Raw genomic sequence first — 15,090 nt, forward strand, 5'->3', positions numbered from 1 at the left:
GAGGACAGAAATCAGCACTGGCTGCCAACACCCAGCCTGGGTCAGCCTCTGGGCCCCACCTGCCCACAGTGAGCCCGGTGTCCTGTGTGGAGGACAGACTGGGCAGCCCAGGGAGAGGAGTGACAAGACCCATTTGACACCTAGCGCCCGGACGCACAGTCGGCACCAGCAATTACACATCACAGCTAGACTGAATTCCAGGGCCGCACTCACTCAGATCTACTTTCCCCAACTCGGAGCTGGGGAACAGGGTTCAAGGAGCCACACAAGAAGTAGGGGGTACTCACAGGGCCCAACCATGGCAAACGGGGCTGGCTCAAAGGTTTTTTTTGTTTGCTTTATATCTTTTCCAAACATGGTTTCTCCATAGCCCTGGCTGCCCTGGAACTCATTTTGTAGACCAGAATGGCCTCGATTTAAGAGATCCGCCCGCCTCTCTGCCTCTCGTGTGTGCTGGGATTAAAGGCCCACCCAGTAAGTTTTTTGTTTTTTTTTTAATAAAGTAAAATATCCAACCAGTATAGAATTTAGAACCCACTTGCAAATGACTCTGCCAATGGTTAAGTTTGAGTCTCAAAATACGGGCTGAGAAGGAGTAAGAGGCAGAGCGTAAGAGACAGGGAAAGAAGTGCTCAGATCCCAGACCTCAGTGTGATGGTGTCACTCAGCCTCTGGGCTCAGGTTTTTTATGGATCATTTCACTTGGCCATGATAACGGTATACAAAGTAGGTGACAGACCCAGTTGTAGGCGGGGGAAGCAAGACTCTCAGGATAGCTGACTTCACAAAACTCAGCAGACAGGATATAGGGGAGCTGGCCTTGAACCTGAGGTCGCCTGGCTCCAGACTTCTTTCTAACACAGTGCACAGGCCTCCTGGGAAAGACTTTATATTAACCAATCTGGATCTCCCAATCCTTTCTTACTTTCTAGGGGTCTTGTGTCCTGACTGCCCTGGAACTCATGTAGAAGCACCAGCCTCCACCTCCCGAGTGCTGGGATTGAAGACAGTGTTCTCTGTGTAACAGCCCTGGCTGGAACTCACTTACTCACTTTATAGACCAGGCTGGTGTCAAACTCAAGAGATCTGCCTGCCTCTGCCTCCCAAGTGCTAGGATTAAAAGCATGCGCCACCACTGCCCAGTTATTTATTTATTTTTTTTTAAAGACACGTTCTTGCTTCTTGTTGTATAGTTCTGACCGGTCTCATGATCCTCCTACCTCAGCTTCAAATTCTGGGATTACACAGTATGCTACCACATTTACCAGCCTAAACCCCTATTCAGATGTTTTTCAAGTCCTGTCGATTACCTTGTGCCCAGCTCTGTGCCAGGCACAGCAGGCCACTCCTAGGTCAGCTCAGACGTGGTATTAGGACAAACCGGTTTTCTCAGCCAGACTCTAAAGGGGTGTGGAAAGGGACGAAGAGGTGTTCTATGCAGACACCTGGGTATTTCTGTTCCTAAGAAGATACATTAGTAGCTGCCTGAGGGAAATGAGCTACCTGGGCTTCTAGAGACCTGTGTGGCCAACAGGGCAGGCCTGCCTTGGAGCTCTCGGAGTACATCCCTCAGTGGTGCACATGGGTTCGGAACATGAGTTCTACTCACTGATACCTCACCAGGAGCCAGGAAATCTGAGATCGTGATGGGCAACAACTGGGAGCCAGGCTGTGCAGCTAAATTACTGGCAGGATTAAGTGTTAGCTCTGCTTATGAGCTAGGGCAAATGATGGAACTTCTGCTGTCATGACTCCCTCCTATTGAAACTTGGAGCTAATGACAGATACCACACCCACAGGCTGTGCTTGCTGTCAGGGCCACGAGATAGAAAAGGACAGGCACATGGCACAAGGTTCATCTTGACAAAGGTACTTATCAAGCCCTTTTGGAAGGTGGGGGTCACACCCAACCACAGATGGGAAAACTGAGGTCATAACCTAAGGGCCTGCATCCTCCCAGCGTCTCTGAGAACTTGTGTCTTCTGATGAGGACGTACATTTGTCCCTGCCCCTTGGGAAGGCAGAAGAGTAGCAGGGCCCAGGTACCTTGAGGATGGAGTTGTCCTGGCGAGTGTTCTTGGTATCATATCCCTCCAACAGGCAGCAGCGTACGGTGGAGCCTGAGCCTGCAAACTCAGCCAGGTTCAAGTCAGTGAAGCCAAGCTGGGAGGAGAAAAGAAAATGTGGGAGGCTTCAGGGAGTGTGGGTGCTGGGCAAAAGATGCACCAGAGGGGTTAACTTCGTAGGGGTGAGGAGAGGAGGACAGGCTCACCCCATAGCCACACTGACTGTTGCATAACCAGAACTCAAGGACAGGATCCTGGGTCAGCAGCACCAATGTGGCAAAGCAAGGAGCTCACATCCCTGAATGCCACAAAGCACCCTTTGTGTAGAGTCCCAGGGTGCACTAGGGCCAGTGTGCCTGAGATGAAAGGACATTGTTGTCTGTGACACAGACACATTGTTCCCAAGGAAACAAGGCCATGCTGTCGGGAGCTGACAGAGAGCAGGCAGAAGAGCAGGAGCCCATGGGAACTGGGTGGCAGGGTGAGGTGACGAAACACTACAGAGTAGGCAGGGTCCCCATGACGTCCCGGTGGAGAAAAGAATCTAACATATGGACACTGTGTCGCGTGCACAGGCTTACTGGGTAAGGCTTTCCGCCAACCAGTCTGGACCTGTTCCTCTGAGGATGTGTGCAGGTGAGGTGTAAGAAACAGAAGGGACAAAAGCAGAACAGGGGAAACTGAGGCTGAAGTGACAGAGTGCCAGGCTTGGGGATCATCAAGACAGCAAACTAACTGGGACATTTATTGTGCACCAGTTACAATATTTAGGGGCACAGGCTACAGGATCAGAAAACTGGGTTTGGAATCAGGCCCTTGTAATGACTCAGACAGACCCCATTTTATAGTCCAGTCCCTCTGTAGGTATTGGTTTCCTCATTTGTACAATGGGATAAAGGTAAGGCCCTGCTATGGAAAAGCAGGGAAGGTCTGGCGGCATCTGATGTGGGCTGAAGGCTCCTTGGCTGTACACTGACACTTTGACAGCCCCCTCCATTGCTGGGCCAGGGCAGGCAGACAGGGATGTGGGCTTCTGGAGGTCTAGCAGTGGGGATGTCTGAGCCATGCTACCTTTGTCTCAGGCATCTCCCACAGGGTCAGGGTCTGCCTTGTGCTGAGCTGGCCAAGAGTTCCCCAGAGACAAGAGATGGAGGACAGAACATGCTCATTCAAAGCAAGGTCATCTTCTCCCGATCTTTCCCATAGAAAAGGTTTTACTCCTAGGGCTGAAGTCAGGAGTGGGGGTGGAAGGGAAGCATTAATGAAAGCCTAGAATCAACACAGCTCTACAGCAGCAGTGAATGGCTGAATCTGAGTCACCAGCCACACAGTGGGACACTGCTACCATTAGAAAGAGTACAGAAAGCTGAGGTGACCTGAAAGATACCCATGATACCCTGGGTAAGTGAGGAGCTGAAGTCACGGAATCTGTGCATTGGTTTGAACAACTGCTGCTTACAAGCACACGCGTGCACAAACAGCACTCCCTTTCCGCTTCCCTAAGACACACCACGCTTTTACTCAGTTTTATACGTGCACTTCTTTTTTCCTTAGAAAAATGGAGCAGTGGTAAAATATCTGCCCAGCATGCGTGAGGCCCTGGGTTCAATCTCCAACAACAACAACAAAACACACACACACACACACACACAAAACACAGACTCCGAGTATAGAAGCTGGGAGTGGTCACACATCCCTTCAGCCCCAGCACTGGGAAGCAGAGGCTGGGTGATCTCTGCTAAGTTTTAACTAATCGCTAGTGAAGTCCCAGGAAAAGGAAGAAGGCACGGGGTGGTGCGGAACAAGGCCTTCTTACCTTGGAATACGCCTTCCCGCCTTTCAGCTCCTGCAGAGACACAGACACATAAGTCATGACTAGGAAATCCTGGTCTCTCAGAGATGGCCCCAAAGCACCATGAAAACAGAACACGGAAAGGAGCAGGTTAACAGCTCACATTTCTCCTTGTAATGGACTCGGTAGGAAAAGCACCTGCACCCACAGGTGGAGAGTCTCACACCCATCCTCAGCTCTGAGCTCACAACCCTAGGCTCAGTCACACAAACCCGCCTCACCTTGCGCACGGACACTCGAAAGATGCAGGGGTCCAGCAGGCCTGTGGCCGGGTTGGCACTCATCTTACACACAAAAGTGAACCTCTTCCGCCACCGTACACAATTCTCCTGTACCTCCTCCCTGCAGAAACAGGATAGATGAACACGGGACAGGTGAATACGTCATTAATACAGGCACCAACCCCCACTCCAGTCCTATGGGGGCAGGGCAGGGCCCTGCTGCCTGAGTGTTTCCACAAACTACAATAGCATGACTGTAAAAACAAAAAGCATGAAATGAAAAACAAAAGATCAGCTGGGCAGTGGTGGTGCTCACCTTATATGTTTGAGGCCAACCTGTTCTATTGAGTGAGTTCCAAGACCGGTAGGGCTACACAGAGAAACCTTGTCTCCATCCCACCTCCCCCACCCCCCGCAACACACATACCCCCCAAAAAAAAGAAAAAGAAAAAAGAAAAGAAAAACAAAGAATCAAAAAGGTGAGGAAAGGCTGGGGCACCTAGCCTTTCAGGGAGCCCACACTTCTATTTTCAGCATCTTGACCTTGGTTGTTCCTACCCTCCCATTACCAGCCCTGCTGGCCTCCTTAGGTGACCCTCACTTCAGTCTTCCCAGGATGAACTCACTCAACCCAATGTATAGAAAAGAGATCAAGGCTTGGTCAGTGCCCCAGATCTCCCAGTCTGCTGGGCCCACAGCTGGGTTCAGTCAGACTCTAACAACACAATAACCACAATAACTAATGCAGTATGCTGCTGCCCAGTGCTAGGCACCATTCACAGAACGGCAAAGCCGGTAGTCCCCACAGCCTGCTCACAGTGCTGGAGAAAGCCTGCCAGCCAGTCTACAAAGAAACAGAAGGTTCTGAGATACCAGGTGGGATTCTAACCTTCTAGCCCCGGAATGTGAGGACAGTAACAACCCAGCATAAATGAGATGGCTGTTCTTTGATGGGAACTCTGGGGGCAGCTCATCTATACCTCAACCAACTGCCGTGAGGAGCTCAGTAAGATCTGGGGTGGCAGCAGTGCACAGCCTGGAGAGCTCAACTGTGGCACCCCTACAGTCCCCGCCCAAATCCTGCCAGAATGGTGCTCAGGCAACCATGGGAAGAAGGCAGTGTGTGACAGTCTTCATTCAGTGCATCCCACCTAACTGGATGGGCAGGCACACAGCTGAGAAGTGACATTTCCACACCCCGAGTGACCCAAGAAACATGGGTTACCTATCAGATATGAGAGAGGGCTGCAGTCAGGCATCTGCTTTTTCACGGCAGCTTGGGTGGCTGTGGATCTATGCTACCCTTTTTATAGTTGGTGACACTGGGGCCCCAGCAAGACTGCAAGACCAGAACTCACAAAGCAGGCTGAAATCCAGGCTATCTAGCTTCAGACTGAGCCCTAGGCTGCCACATTGGCTCAGGGGCACAAAAAGCAGGCAAACCTGGCAGCTGAAGCCCTGTGGGCTTGTGAGGCCAGCCGTTCCACATTACCACATGATCTAGTAATTCTACTCCTGTGTCCACACCCAGAGACAGAACATACAGCCACACCAAAACCTGCACATAAATGTGTCAAGCAGCACTGTTCACAACAGCTAAAAAGCAAAAGCAACCCAAACACCACGAATGGTGAGTGGGAAAGACATCCGTGGCCTGCTCAAGAGGTCGCTGTCCTTTGGAAGGAAGCACTTACACAGTGCTACTAACCTTGGACACATTATTGCTAAGTCAAAGCCAGGCGCGCAGGAGAGCCTAGTGTAGACTTTATCCATAGGAAATGCCCAGATCAGGCAAGTCCAGAGAGACAGAAAGCAGACTGGTGGTTGCCAGGGAAAGGAGTTGGGGAAATGAAGAGTGACAGCTGGTATGTGTGAGGTTTCTTGGTGATGTCATGAAACGGTCTGAGGGATGAGAGCACCTTGTGAACGGGAAACACCACTGGCTTGTGGATCTACAGCGCTAGCTCCAGGACAGTCAGGGCTACACAGGCAGGGCGTAGAAAGGTAGAGAACATTCACTCTTGAACAACTGAGGCCTGAGCCTGAAAGGGTACAGGACTGGGAATCACTCTGTGCGGACCCCACCTCCACTCCAGCTAAGAGCAGAAATAGCTGCTGGAGACCTGCAGAAGCAGGAAGGGTAGGAATTAGGGTTAGAGTCTGGGAACAAAAGCCAACAGCAAACTGCCTGCCCCTCCTTTGAGATTGTAGTGGGAGTACCCGCTAGGAAGCCTGAGGCTCAGTTGTGGTTCCTGTCAGCCATACCAGGCCAGCCCAGAGCAAATCATGTGATGCTCTTCCAGGCTCAGGTGAAAAGGCTGATCCCTCCTGCAGGAAGGTGAGCAGGGCAGGGCTTACAGGATCAGCCCTGGACCACCCTCTCGTGCTAGGAACCATTAACTAAAGCACCCACAATGTGCTAGGCATTTCTACACAAAGAAGACAGAAATGCCTGCTTTCGAAGGACTGCTACTCAGGCAGATGGTAATGACACAGAAAGCCCAGGCGATGCATGTCCTAGATGTTAAAAAGGGAAGGGAGGAGGTAGACAGCAGACAGTCAAGGCAGACAGAGACTGAGGGAAAGGTGGTGGCTGGGAAGGGGGGGGGTCTCAACAGGAGTGACATCACACCAAAGCACCAAAGTGAAGGAGCCACACAGACACCTGCAAGATGAAGACACAGGAGCAGAAACAAAGACCCTAAAGTAGAAATGTGGACAGTGTGAGTACTGAGGAACAAAGGGGGTGGAATAGAAGGCTCCGAAATGGGGAGGGAGGGGGTCGGGAGGGAGTCTTGGCCCCAAATTACAAAGGGACCATGTGGGGTGCTAAGATAGGGTGAGTAGTCAATGCCAAGTGAGGCAAAAATAGGAACAACTCCAGTGTGAGAGACTGCTTGGTGACATCAAATAGGAAAGTGTTCCTAGGAAGGAAGACAATCCAAGTTCTCTGAGTTCAAGGCCAGCCTGGTCTACAGAGCTAGCTTCAGGACAGCCAGGGCTACGGAGAAACCCTGTCTCAAAACAACAACAACAAAACATCCAAAAAAGTAAATAAATAAATAAAAATTTTTTAAAAAAGGAAGAAGGGGAAGGAGCAGGGCTTAGTGGCTCACACCTTTAATCCCAGCACTCCTGAGGCAACAGCAGATGGACCTCTGAGTTAAGGCTACATAATGAAATCTTGTCTCAAAAAAAGGAAAGAAAGAAGAAAGGGAAGGGAAGGAGGATTGTCTTGCCCATCGGCAGGACCTCAGGAAAAGGGTTTCTACAATACATCATCTCTGTTGTTTTCAAAAGGACACAAGCAAGATGGTGTGCACAGAGAATTCAGAGATGTTCATGACATCACATGACAAATGAGGGCCACCACTGGGCACTTGAGTGTGTGGAAACTCTGGACGAGGAAGGGCAGGGAAGGGATACTGTTGTCTTTTTTCCCTCCAGGGATGGAATGCAGGGCCTTATGTTAGGTAAGCAAGATTCTACCACTGACAGCCTAAGTCCCCTTCCCTTGTCTCTCTTCCTAAGGCTTTGCTCATGTAACCAAGTACTCCACCACTGAATTAAGTTCCCAGCTCCTTATTTATTCACCGAACTGTTAATATCGGTTGTAAATTTTCACAGTGCCTGCCTGGGTAAAGGGGACTCCTCTCTAAGTCTTGGAGTACTATCAGAGGCAGAAAGCCACTCTAGGGAACATCGGAGCCCCTCACACTGGGAGACTCCAGCATCACAGGCGCTGAGACTGTGCATCACCTTATACTATCTGCAACTTCAGTGGGCTGGGAGGTGCTAGGAAGGCAGAGACTGAGCCTGCCAGGACACCACAGGCCCATGCACAGCAGTGCCAATATATATCAGGAGCACAGTGGGACAGCCATGGAATTCAAGAAAGTGAAAAGACAAATTATACTTTAGATGTAAACAGCGTGTATCCCACTCCTTGCCCTGATAAAACGGCTCAGGATGCAACCAGACAACAGCAAGTGTAAAATCACAAACTTTAGCCTGCTCAACCCCAGATAACTAAATAGAATGGCAAAAACCAAGGCTCAGAGATCATCCCAGCCCAAGAAAAGCCCAGAATCCTGAACTACTACCTTCCTAGACACCTGGCTTATTCATGCTGATATAAAGAGACAATGGCCACAAGGAAGGGGACAGTCAAGTCTGTTAGAACTGAGGTGAGGAGTTGTTTTTGTCTAAGAGTAGTTCTCATCAAAATTTATCTTTAAGCCGTGTGGTGGAGATGCACACCTTTAATCCCAGCACTCAGGAGGCAGAGGCAGATTGATCTCTGTGAGTTCAAGGACAGCCTGGTCTACAGACAGTCAGGGCTACACAAAGAAACCCTGTCTCAAAATACCAAAACATAAAAATAATAAAAATAAAATTTAAAGGAGAGGGAGATTAAGTTAGGATGGGTGGTTATAATAAGCAAAGGGATTTGAACCACAAGTATCTGATTCAAGGCTAGGGCCCACCCTTACCACCCCACCCCAGGCACTGTCAAGTGGGGACATGCTGAGTGAATGTGGGCAACCGGCTGTCGGGGTGGGAAGGCTGTAAGTCAGCTCTCCCAGCTTGGGGTTTCAGGGCGTGCATCCCTGCTCCCTGCTGCTGTTGCCACTGCCAAGGACAGGTAATTAAAGAGACAGGTTTTGCTTTTAGTTTTAAGATATACAATTAGACGTGCAAATCCCGACGCAACAGGGCAAGCCCTTTAACCACTGTGGTCTCTGTGACCACCTTGCAGTTATTTTTGAACTGTCCTAAAATAGAGTAAGTGCCCCACAAAACAGTGCTCTTATGCTTTGGACTTCCCAGATCTCTCCTGGCTCTAGGACTCTTCAATCTGACTCCCTGACTGCCTCTGCCTATCTCAGGCAGACACAGAATGGCTTAGCAAGAACCCTGGACCTGTATCCAACTGTCAAGCAGACCTCTGTAGGGTATCCATGGTGAGTGCAGGCACCAGCTCAAGCTACAGGCATGGCATGAACCTTCAAAAGGTTAGGGTCCTGGAGCAGAGGGGGAAATGTGTTACACAAGAAACCAACTGGCAGCTGCCAATATCTCTGAAGGGCTACAAGAGCTCTCTACAGAGCAGGACAGATGTCTGGGGCAGTGACGTCACAGTCAGGGTTTCAAAGCTGGGGGAGAAGGGGGATCAGCTGGGTAAAGATAAAGGGAGTCTCCAGCAATAGGAACAACACAGGAAAGCCCCAAAGGAGGAGGTGGTGTGCCCACTGCATGGGGCTCTCACTCCTCAGCTCAAGTGGGGTGGAAAGAAGTACATCAACCCAGGGTCTCTGCAGAGCCACATCTGCCTAGCATTTGCCTTGCTGTGTCTTGCGACCAGAAAATGTGGCTGGCCACCATCAGGGTCCAATACTAACGGGAACCACATCTGTCTGTAACCATGGCCTCTTTCCCTAAAAGTCCAAGACAGAGTTGGCAGAGGGATCTTCACTCTATATGCCTCCGGGCCTCTACTTCAATAAAGCATCCCCAAGCCTTGAGCTTATTCTGTGGGATTCCAGGTTCAAGCACAGAACTGAAAGAACAGCCCCATAACCCTGAGTACTGTGTAAACACCACCTCTGTTCTACAGTGAAGAAACTGAGGTCCGGGGGTGAAACAAACTCATAGAACACCAGGTCTCCCCGCAGCGGCCTGCCAGGAGACTCCCAACTCACTGTACCATTTCAGTCCTCCCCGCACCGAAGCAGGAAGGAGGGGAAGGCCCTCTGGTTCACAACACAAACATGGACATGGATGAGGGAAAGGTCCTCTGATTCACAACACAAACATGGACATGGAGGAGGAAAAGGTCTCTTTGGTTCACAACATGGACATGGAGGAGGGAAAGGTCTCTCCGGTTCACAACATGGACACAGAGAAGGAAAAGGCCCTCTGGTTCACAACAACCAAGACTATTAAAGGAACCCCAGAGAGCGGGGAAGGTGGCAGGTCAGGCTGAAGTGAGCCATTTCCAACCATTTCTCTGACTGAAACGCAATGTCCCCAGGACATTAGGAGCCACCCCAGAGTCTGGCTTCATGGTTCCTAGGAATGAGCTCACTGCAACAAATACTGTACCTGGCAGCATCATTCCTTACAAGGTGCAACAGGGCCCAGAGCCTCGGTGGCTTTGGACCTTCACCACACAGGAGACAGGGACTGACTGCCAGGGGAGCTCCCTCCTAGCCATAGGTTGCTAGGAACTCATCGACCCAGGGGGACTCTCCCCAGAGTTGATGCGAAGGTGCAAGCAGCAGGACTGGCAGTTACAAGGAAAAGGGAACCCCAGGGAATAGTATGGTGGCTGTGACAGGGCTCCAGGGTGATCCTAGAGCCACCTACAACACTCACTTTCCCAAATATAAGTGTCCATCAGGGGCCAGTTAAAAGGTTCACTAGGATAAGGTGCTCGGCATACAATCCTAGCCACCTGAGTTTTATCCCCCGACATACATGATACATACAGACACATGCACATATGCACATGGACACATACACAAATGTACATGCCCATCAGTATATTTACTCACCACAGTATGGGGCACTGGACTGGAAGAGGGTTAGGTGCTCAAATCTGAGCAAAGTAGGGCGTGAAGCCCAGCAGGACAGGCGTTTCCAGACACAAGTGAGCACACACATGTCTACTAGCCTGCAGGACCACGGGCTGCGCAGGACAGGGATTTTCTTTCTGAGAAGCTGTCCTGTGGCTGTGGCACATTTAGCTGCACCCTGCCAATTAGAGTTGAACAACTCCAGATGTGACGAGCCGTCTTGAGACTTAACAAAATCAGCTCCAGTTGAGATGCACTATAGGGGCCTTGGAAGCCACTCTTCATTCAACTTACAGGTAACTATGACCAGAGAAGCAGGCATTGAGAGGACCCCTCGCTGTGTTCCTGGGTCCTAGGAGACTTAGTTCTCTGATTCAGTCCACAGGCATCAGAGCCAAGTTCCATCACCTGGTATCCACACTTGCTATCCAGGCTGTCCCTCCCTGGCTTCGCCCAGCACAGCCTGAACTCCAGGCTCTGCCTGGTTCCTCAACGAATGAGGGGTCCTAGTGATGCAATCTATGCTCTGGCCTGAGCGAGAGTCTAATAGGAAACAATTTAAATCAACAACATCTGCCAGTGCTTTCCCGAAGAGAACGGCACAGCTGCCTGGGGAGTGGCCCACCCCAGGGGCCAGTCAGGGCATCCGTCCAGGGGCTGCAGGCCAGAATGGCCAACGTGGCAGCCCAACAGTGTCTGGCTCCTGCCAGGAGTTCAGGGCCACGTGCAGGGGAAACAGTTCCCCACAGTTCAGCCTGCCAGTCCCTCCTCCTGTAGTGAGGCAGCAAGAAGTTCCTAGAAGCCAAGCCAGTTCGTGCCCAACACCAGAGAGCTTAAAGAAGCACCTCTTAGCACACACAGCTGTGGAGCTGGATCTGTCAGGGAACTTCCCTTCCTGTATCTAGTAGGCTCACTTGAGAGGCTTGGAGAGGCAAAGATGGGTCCAGGCAGGCCTCTGCCACCCAATGACTTCAAGAGCTCCTGGGTCTCTGTCACCATCCTACCCTTTCTCATGGGGCTGCTATGACCTAACCTGAACACAGTAGGAGCCTCTGCTGAGTGGAGGACAGGCCTGGTCCTTTGAAAGTGTCTGCAGAGAGGAAATCAGGGGCAGGTGATCCGGAAGATGCAAAAACCATGACCCAGCTTTCTTCCTTGCCCAGGACCCTGGATCTGGCCATTTCCCTAGGCCTAAAACCCAGCTGAGATGCCCAGAGGTATGGCAGATGGCAGGAATGTGTGACCAGCTCCTGGCTGACTCAGGCCTGGGTGGTGTTTGATTCACTGGGAGAGGAAGGAGTGAGAGGAAAGGATTACTGTCCCTGAGGCCTGGTTCCTGAAATGACTGGACACTAGTCATGGGGACACCTGCACCCAGACCCTCCTGAGGTACCTCCTGTGCACACAGGACTCGGCCTTGTCTCCCAGAGCCAAGACCCCAGAAGCAAGGCCTCTCTCGGCACACTTGCTGTTGTCTCCTGTCCTCAAAGACGGATCTGGGGATCTGACAACTGAATGAGAGATTTCTGTAGAGCCAAGTCTTCTCACTCTGCGTCTAGGTAGTTTTCCCAACTACAACTTGCTCTCTACCCAGATGTTCCTGCTGCACAGAGGATTCCCCATGGCTCTCTGAACTTCTGAGACGACAAGATAATCAGGAGTCATTTAGTCAGTCACCTTTCTTCACAGCCTGACTCTGACTCAGACCTGATTTTCCAGCTGTCCTCAGTAGCTATCCAAGATTTCAACCACAGGACCAAAGGCTCAGGGTCAAACAGGACCATGAGGACCTGACTCACTGTGTTTTACCTCCTCAGTGCACACCTGAGACTCTGCAGACTTGAAGACCATCCTGGGCCAACCACTACTACTGTCACTACCTCCACTCACATTTACTGAGTACTGTCTAGGAGTCAGGCTAAGTGGGCCCCTTCCAGGCACAGGTCCCACACATCAAGGATAACCTTATCAACTTCTTAAACCAGAATGCCTTTGAACTCTACTCAAGTGCCATCATGGATCTTGCCTTGGGCCTTTTTAAACAGGGTCCTGTGCTGGGTCCTTGTCTGTGATAATGGCTGCTACAAGGGATGCCTTCTGCAACCTGGAGTCCCAAGCAGTCCACTCAACTGCTGCCCAGATAGAAAGGCTGTCTTCCCTATACCTATAATGGGCAGAGCCAGTCTCACAACCAGATCCAATTGTTTCCTGCCTTTCTTTTGGCAAATACAAACCCCATGAGAGTTGTTGAGCTCAGGGTACATCTCTTGAGACTAGTGGGACACATCCATCATTCCAGAGACAGGGTTTGGAGCCAGGTATCATGATGTACATCATTTATCCCAGCACTTGGCAGGCAGATCTCTGTGAGATCCAGGCCAGCCTGAACCAAAAAATGAGACCTTGCCTCAAAGACAACAAAGAAGGTGAGGGTCTGAGGTTGATGTAAGCTTAGTAGCGAAACCCCATTTCCTCTATGCTCTCCACTTCCCTGAGACAGATATGTCTACTGGTCTCTTCCTGTTTATGGGCCGCAGGCAGAGATCACAAATATCATGGCCAGGGCAGTGGTCCAGCTCTCATCACACTTTTTCCAAGAGGTGAACCTCAGAAAGAAAGAAGAGCAACAGCTGGAGAGAGGATGGAAGAAATGTGAACCTTTCCTTTTTTTTTCCCCCCAAAACAGGGTTTCTCTGTGTCACAGTCCTAGCTATCCTGAAACTCGCTTTATAGACCAGGCTGGCCTCAAACTCACAGAGATCCTCGAGTCTCTGCCTCCCAAGTGCTGGGATTAAAGGCGTGCGCCACCACCACCCGGTTGAACCTTTTCCTTTATGCTTCCAGCCCCAGATCTCCTCCAACTACTGCTCTGAATTGAAACTAGTCATGCCAGCTATACGGAGCATGTGCTCTGAGACAGAAGCTATGATGGGTAGTAACAGGTTCACCATGGCAGCCAGGTACTATCACAGGCAAAGTCCAGATACCCAGTGGTCTGGCAATAACTCAGGAGCCCACCAAGCCTTCAAACTGCTAAACCCCAGAGCCTGGAAGCTCTGTTGTGCTGGGGTTATAAGTGGTAAAGGAAAATCCCCAGCCCAAGAAGACTGCCTGCAGTTGCCAAAATGAACCACTGCCTCATAAACAAGAACGATGCTCATCAGGTTGGAATGGTTCAGCCTGGCTTGCCAGAAAGACCCAGGAAAAACCCCAAAGATTGACTTCAGACTTCCAGGCACCCTTGTGTTTGTCTTGAAAGCTTTGGTGCCCACCTAGAGCCTAGAGGTATGGGCATCTCAAGGCTTGTTTCTGCAACAGAGACATGTAGCTCACAAGTCCTCAGAGAGAACAGACTTGTGTAACTAAACCTAAGCAGAATTCTGCAAGTCTAAAAGCCCCTTCCAGATATGGTCCCAACTCCAACAAACCTAACTTCGTCTTTTCTGAGCCACGTCATTTTTGGACTCATGGACTCTTGCCTTGGGCCTTTTGTCTGTGGTGCCAAACTGTCCTGGAACTTGCTCATGTAGACCTTGGCTGCTGCAGAGGATGGCTCCAGCTTTGAACTGGTTCAAGACAGCAACTGGGAAGATACCTTTCTCGGTTTAACACACTTGCCCTACTATAACTGGCAGCCCTAAACTGTCTACCGTACTGCTGCCCTTGGTAGTGCTAGTCTGGGACCTAGCAGTTAAGAGAATTGAGTGTTGTTCTTCCAGAGGACCAGGGTTCCATTCCCAGGACCCACATAGAAAGAGACAACAATCTGTAACTATAGTTCCAGGGGACCTGACACCCTCTTTTGGCTTCCATGCACACTGCACATACATGGTATACAGACTTACATGAAGGCCAAACACCCATATAACATAAAAGTAATGAAGTAAGAAATAAATCAAATGCAAGTCTGAACCAGGAGAGGCAGGCGAATCTCTGTGAGTTTGAGGCTAGCCTGGTCTACAAAGTCAGTTCCAGGATAGTTAGGGTTGTTACACAGAGAAACCCTGTCTCGGGGTGGAGGAGAGCAAGTCTGATTGACTCAAACCCAGGCGCATCTTCAGCATACTGTCAAGACCATCCCCAAGAACCTCCCCTCGCTAAGCCCCTTCCAAAGCACTGGCTCTTTCCTGCTCAGCTCTTCTTCTCCCACAACCAACCTCTAACCCTACCCACCCCAATTCACATCACTTCCTCAAGGGTTGTTCAGCACTGAGTTCATTTGCCACAGGTGGGATCCTACAGAGGTACAGACTATATCCCCATGGCCCCAGACATATAAGGTGACCAGGAAACTGACATGAACAGCCCAGGCAAGCACAAGCCACAGGTGCTGCCTGCACACATCTGCACACAGGAAGTGGTGGGTGAAGAGG

The 15,090-nt window shown here is 50.6% G+C and overlaps 1 protein-coding gene across 1 annotated transcript in view; it reads right to left on the reverse strand.

The window, feature by feature from the left end:
• The window catches only part of Eeig1 (estrogen-induced osteoclastogenesis regulator 1), a 29,625-nt gene that overhangs the window by 6,895 nt on the left and 7,640 nt on the right, over positions 1-15,090 (reverse strand). Inside the window, exons 2-4 of the mRNA XM_087899736.1 lie at positions 4,140-4,260; positions 3,883-3,912; positions 2,047-2,163 (exon numbers count right to left, since the gene is read on the reverse strand). Coding sequence (XP_087755862.1) covers positions 2,047-2,163; positions 3,883-3,912; positions 4,140-4,260 — 268 coding nt within the window. The remainder of the gene's footprint in view (positions 1-2,046; positions 2,164-3,882; positions 3,913-4,139; positions 4,261-15,090) is intronic.

Source organism: Myodes glareolus, chromosome 21 (genome assembly GCF_982192425.1).
Source record: "Myodes glareolus chromosome 21, mMyoGla1.1, whole genome shotgun sequence".
In the NCBI taxonomy this organism is placed as follows: domain Eukaryota; kingdom Metazoa; phylum Chordata; class Mammalia; order Rodentia; family Cricetidae; genus Myodes; species Myodes glareolus.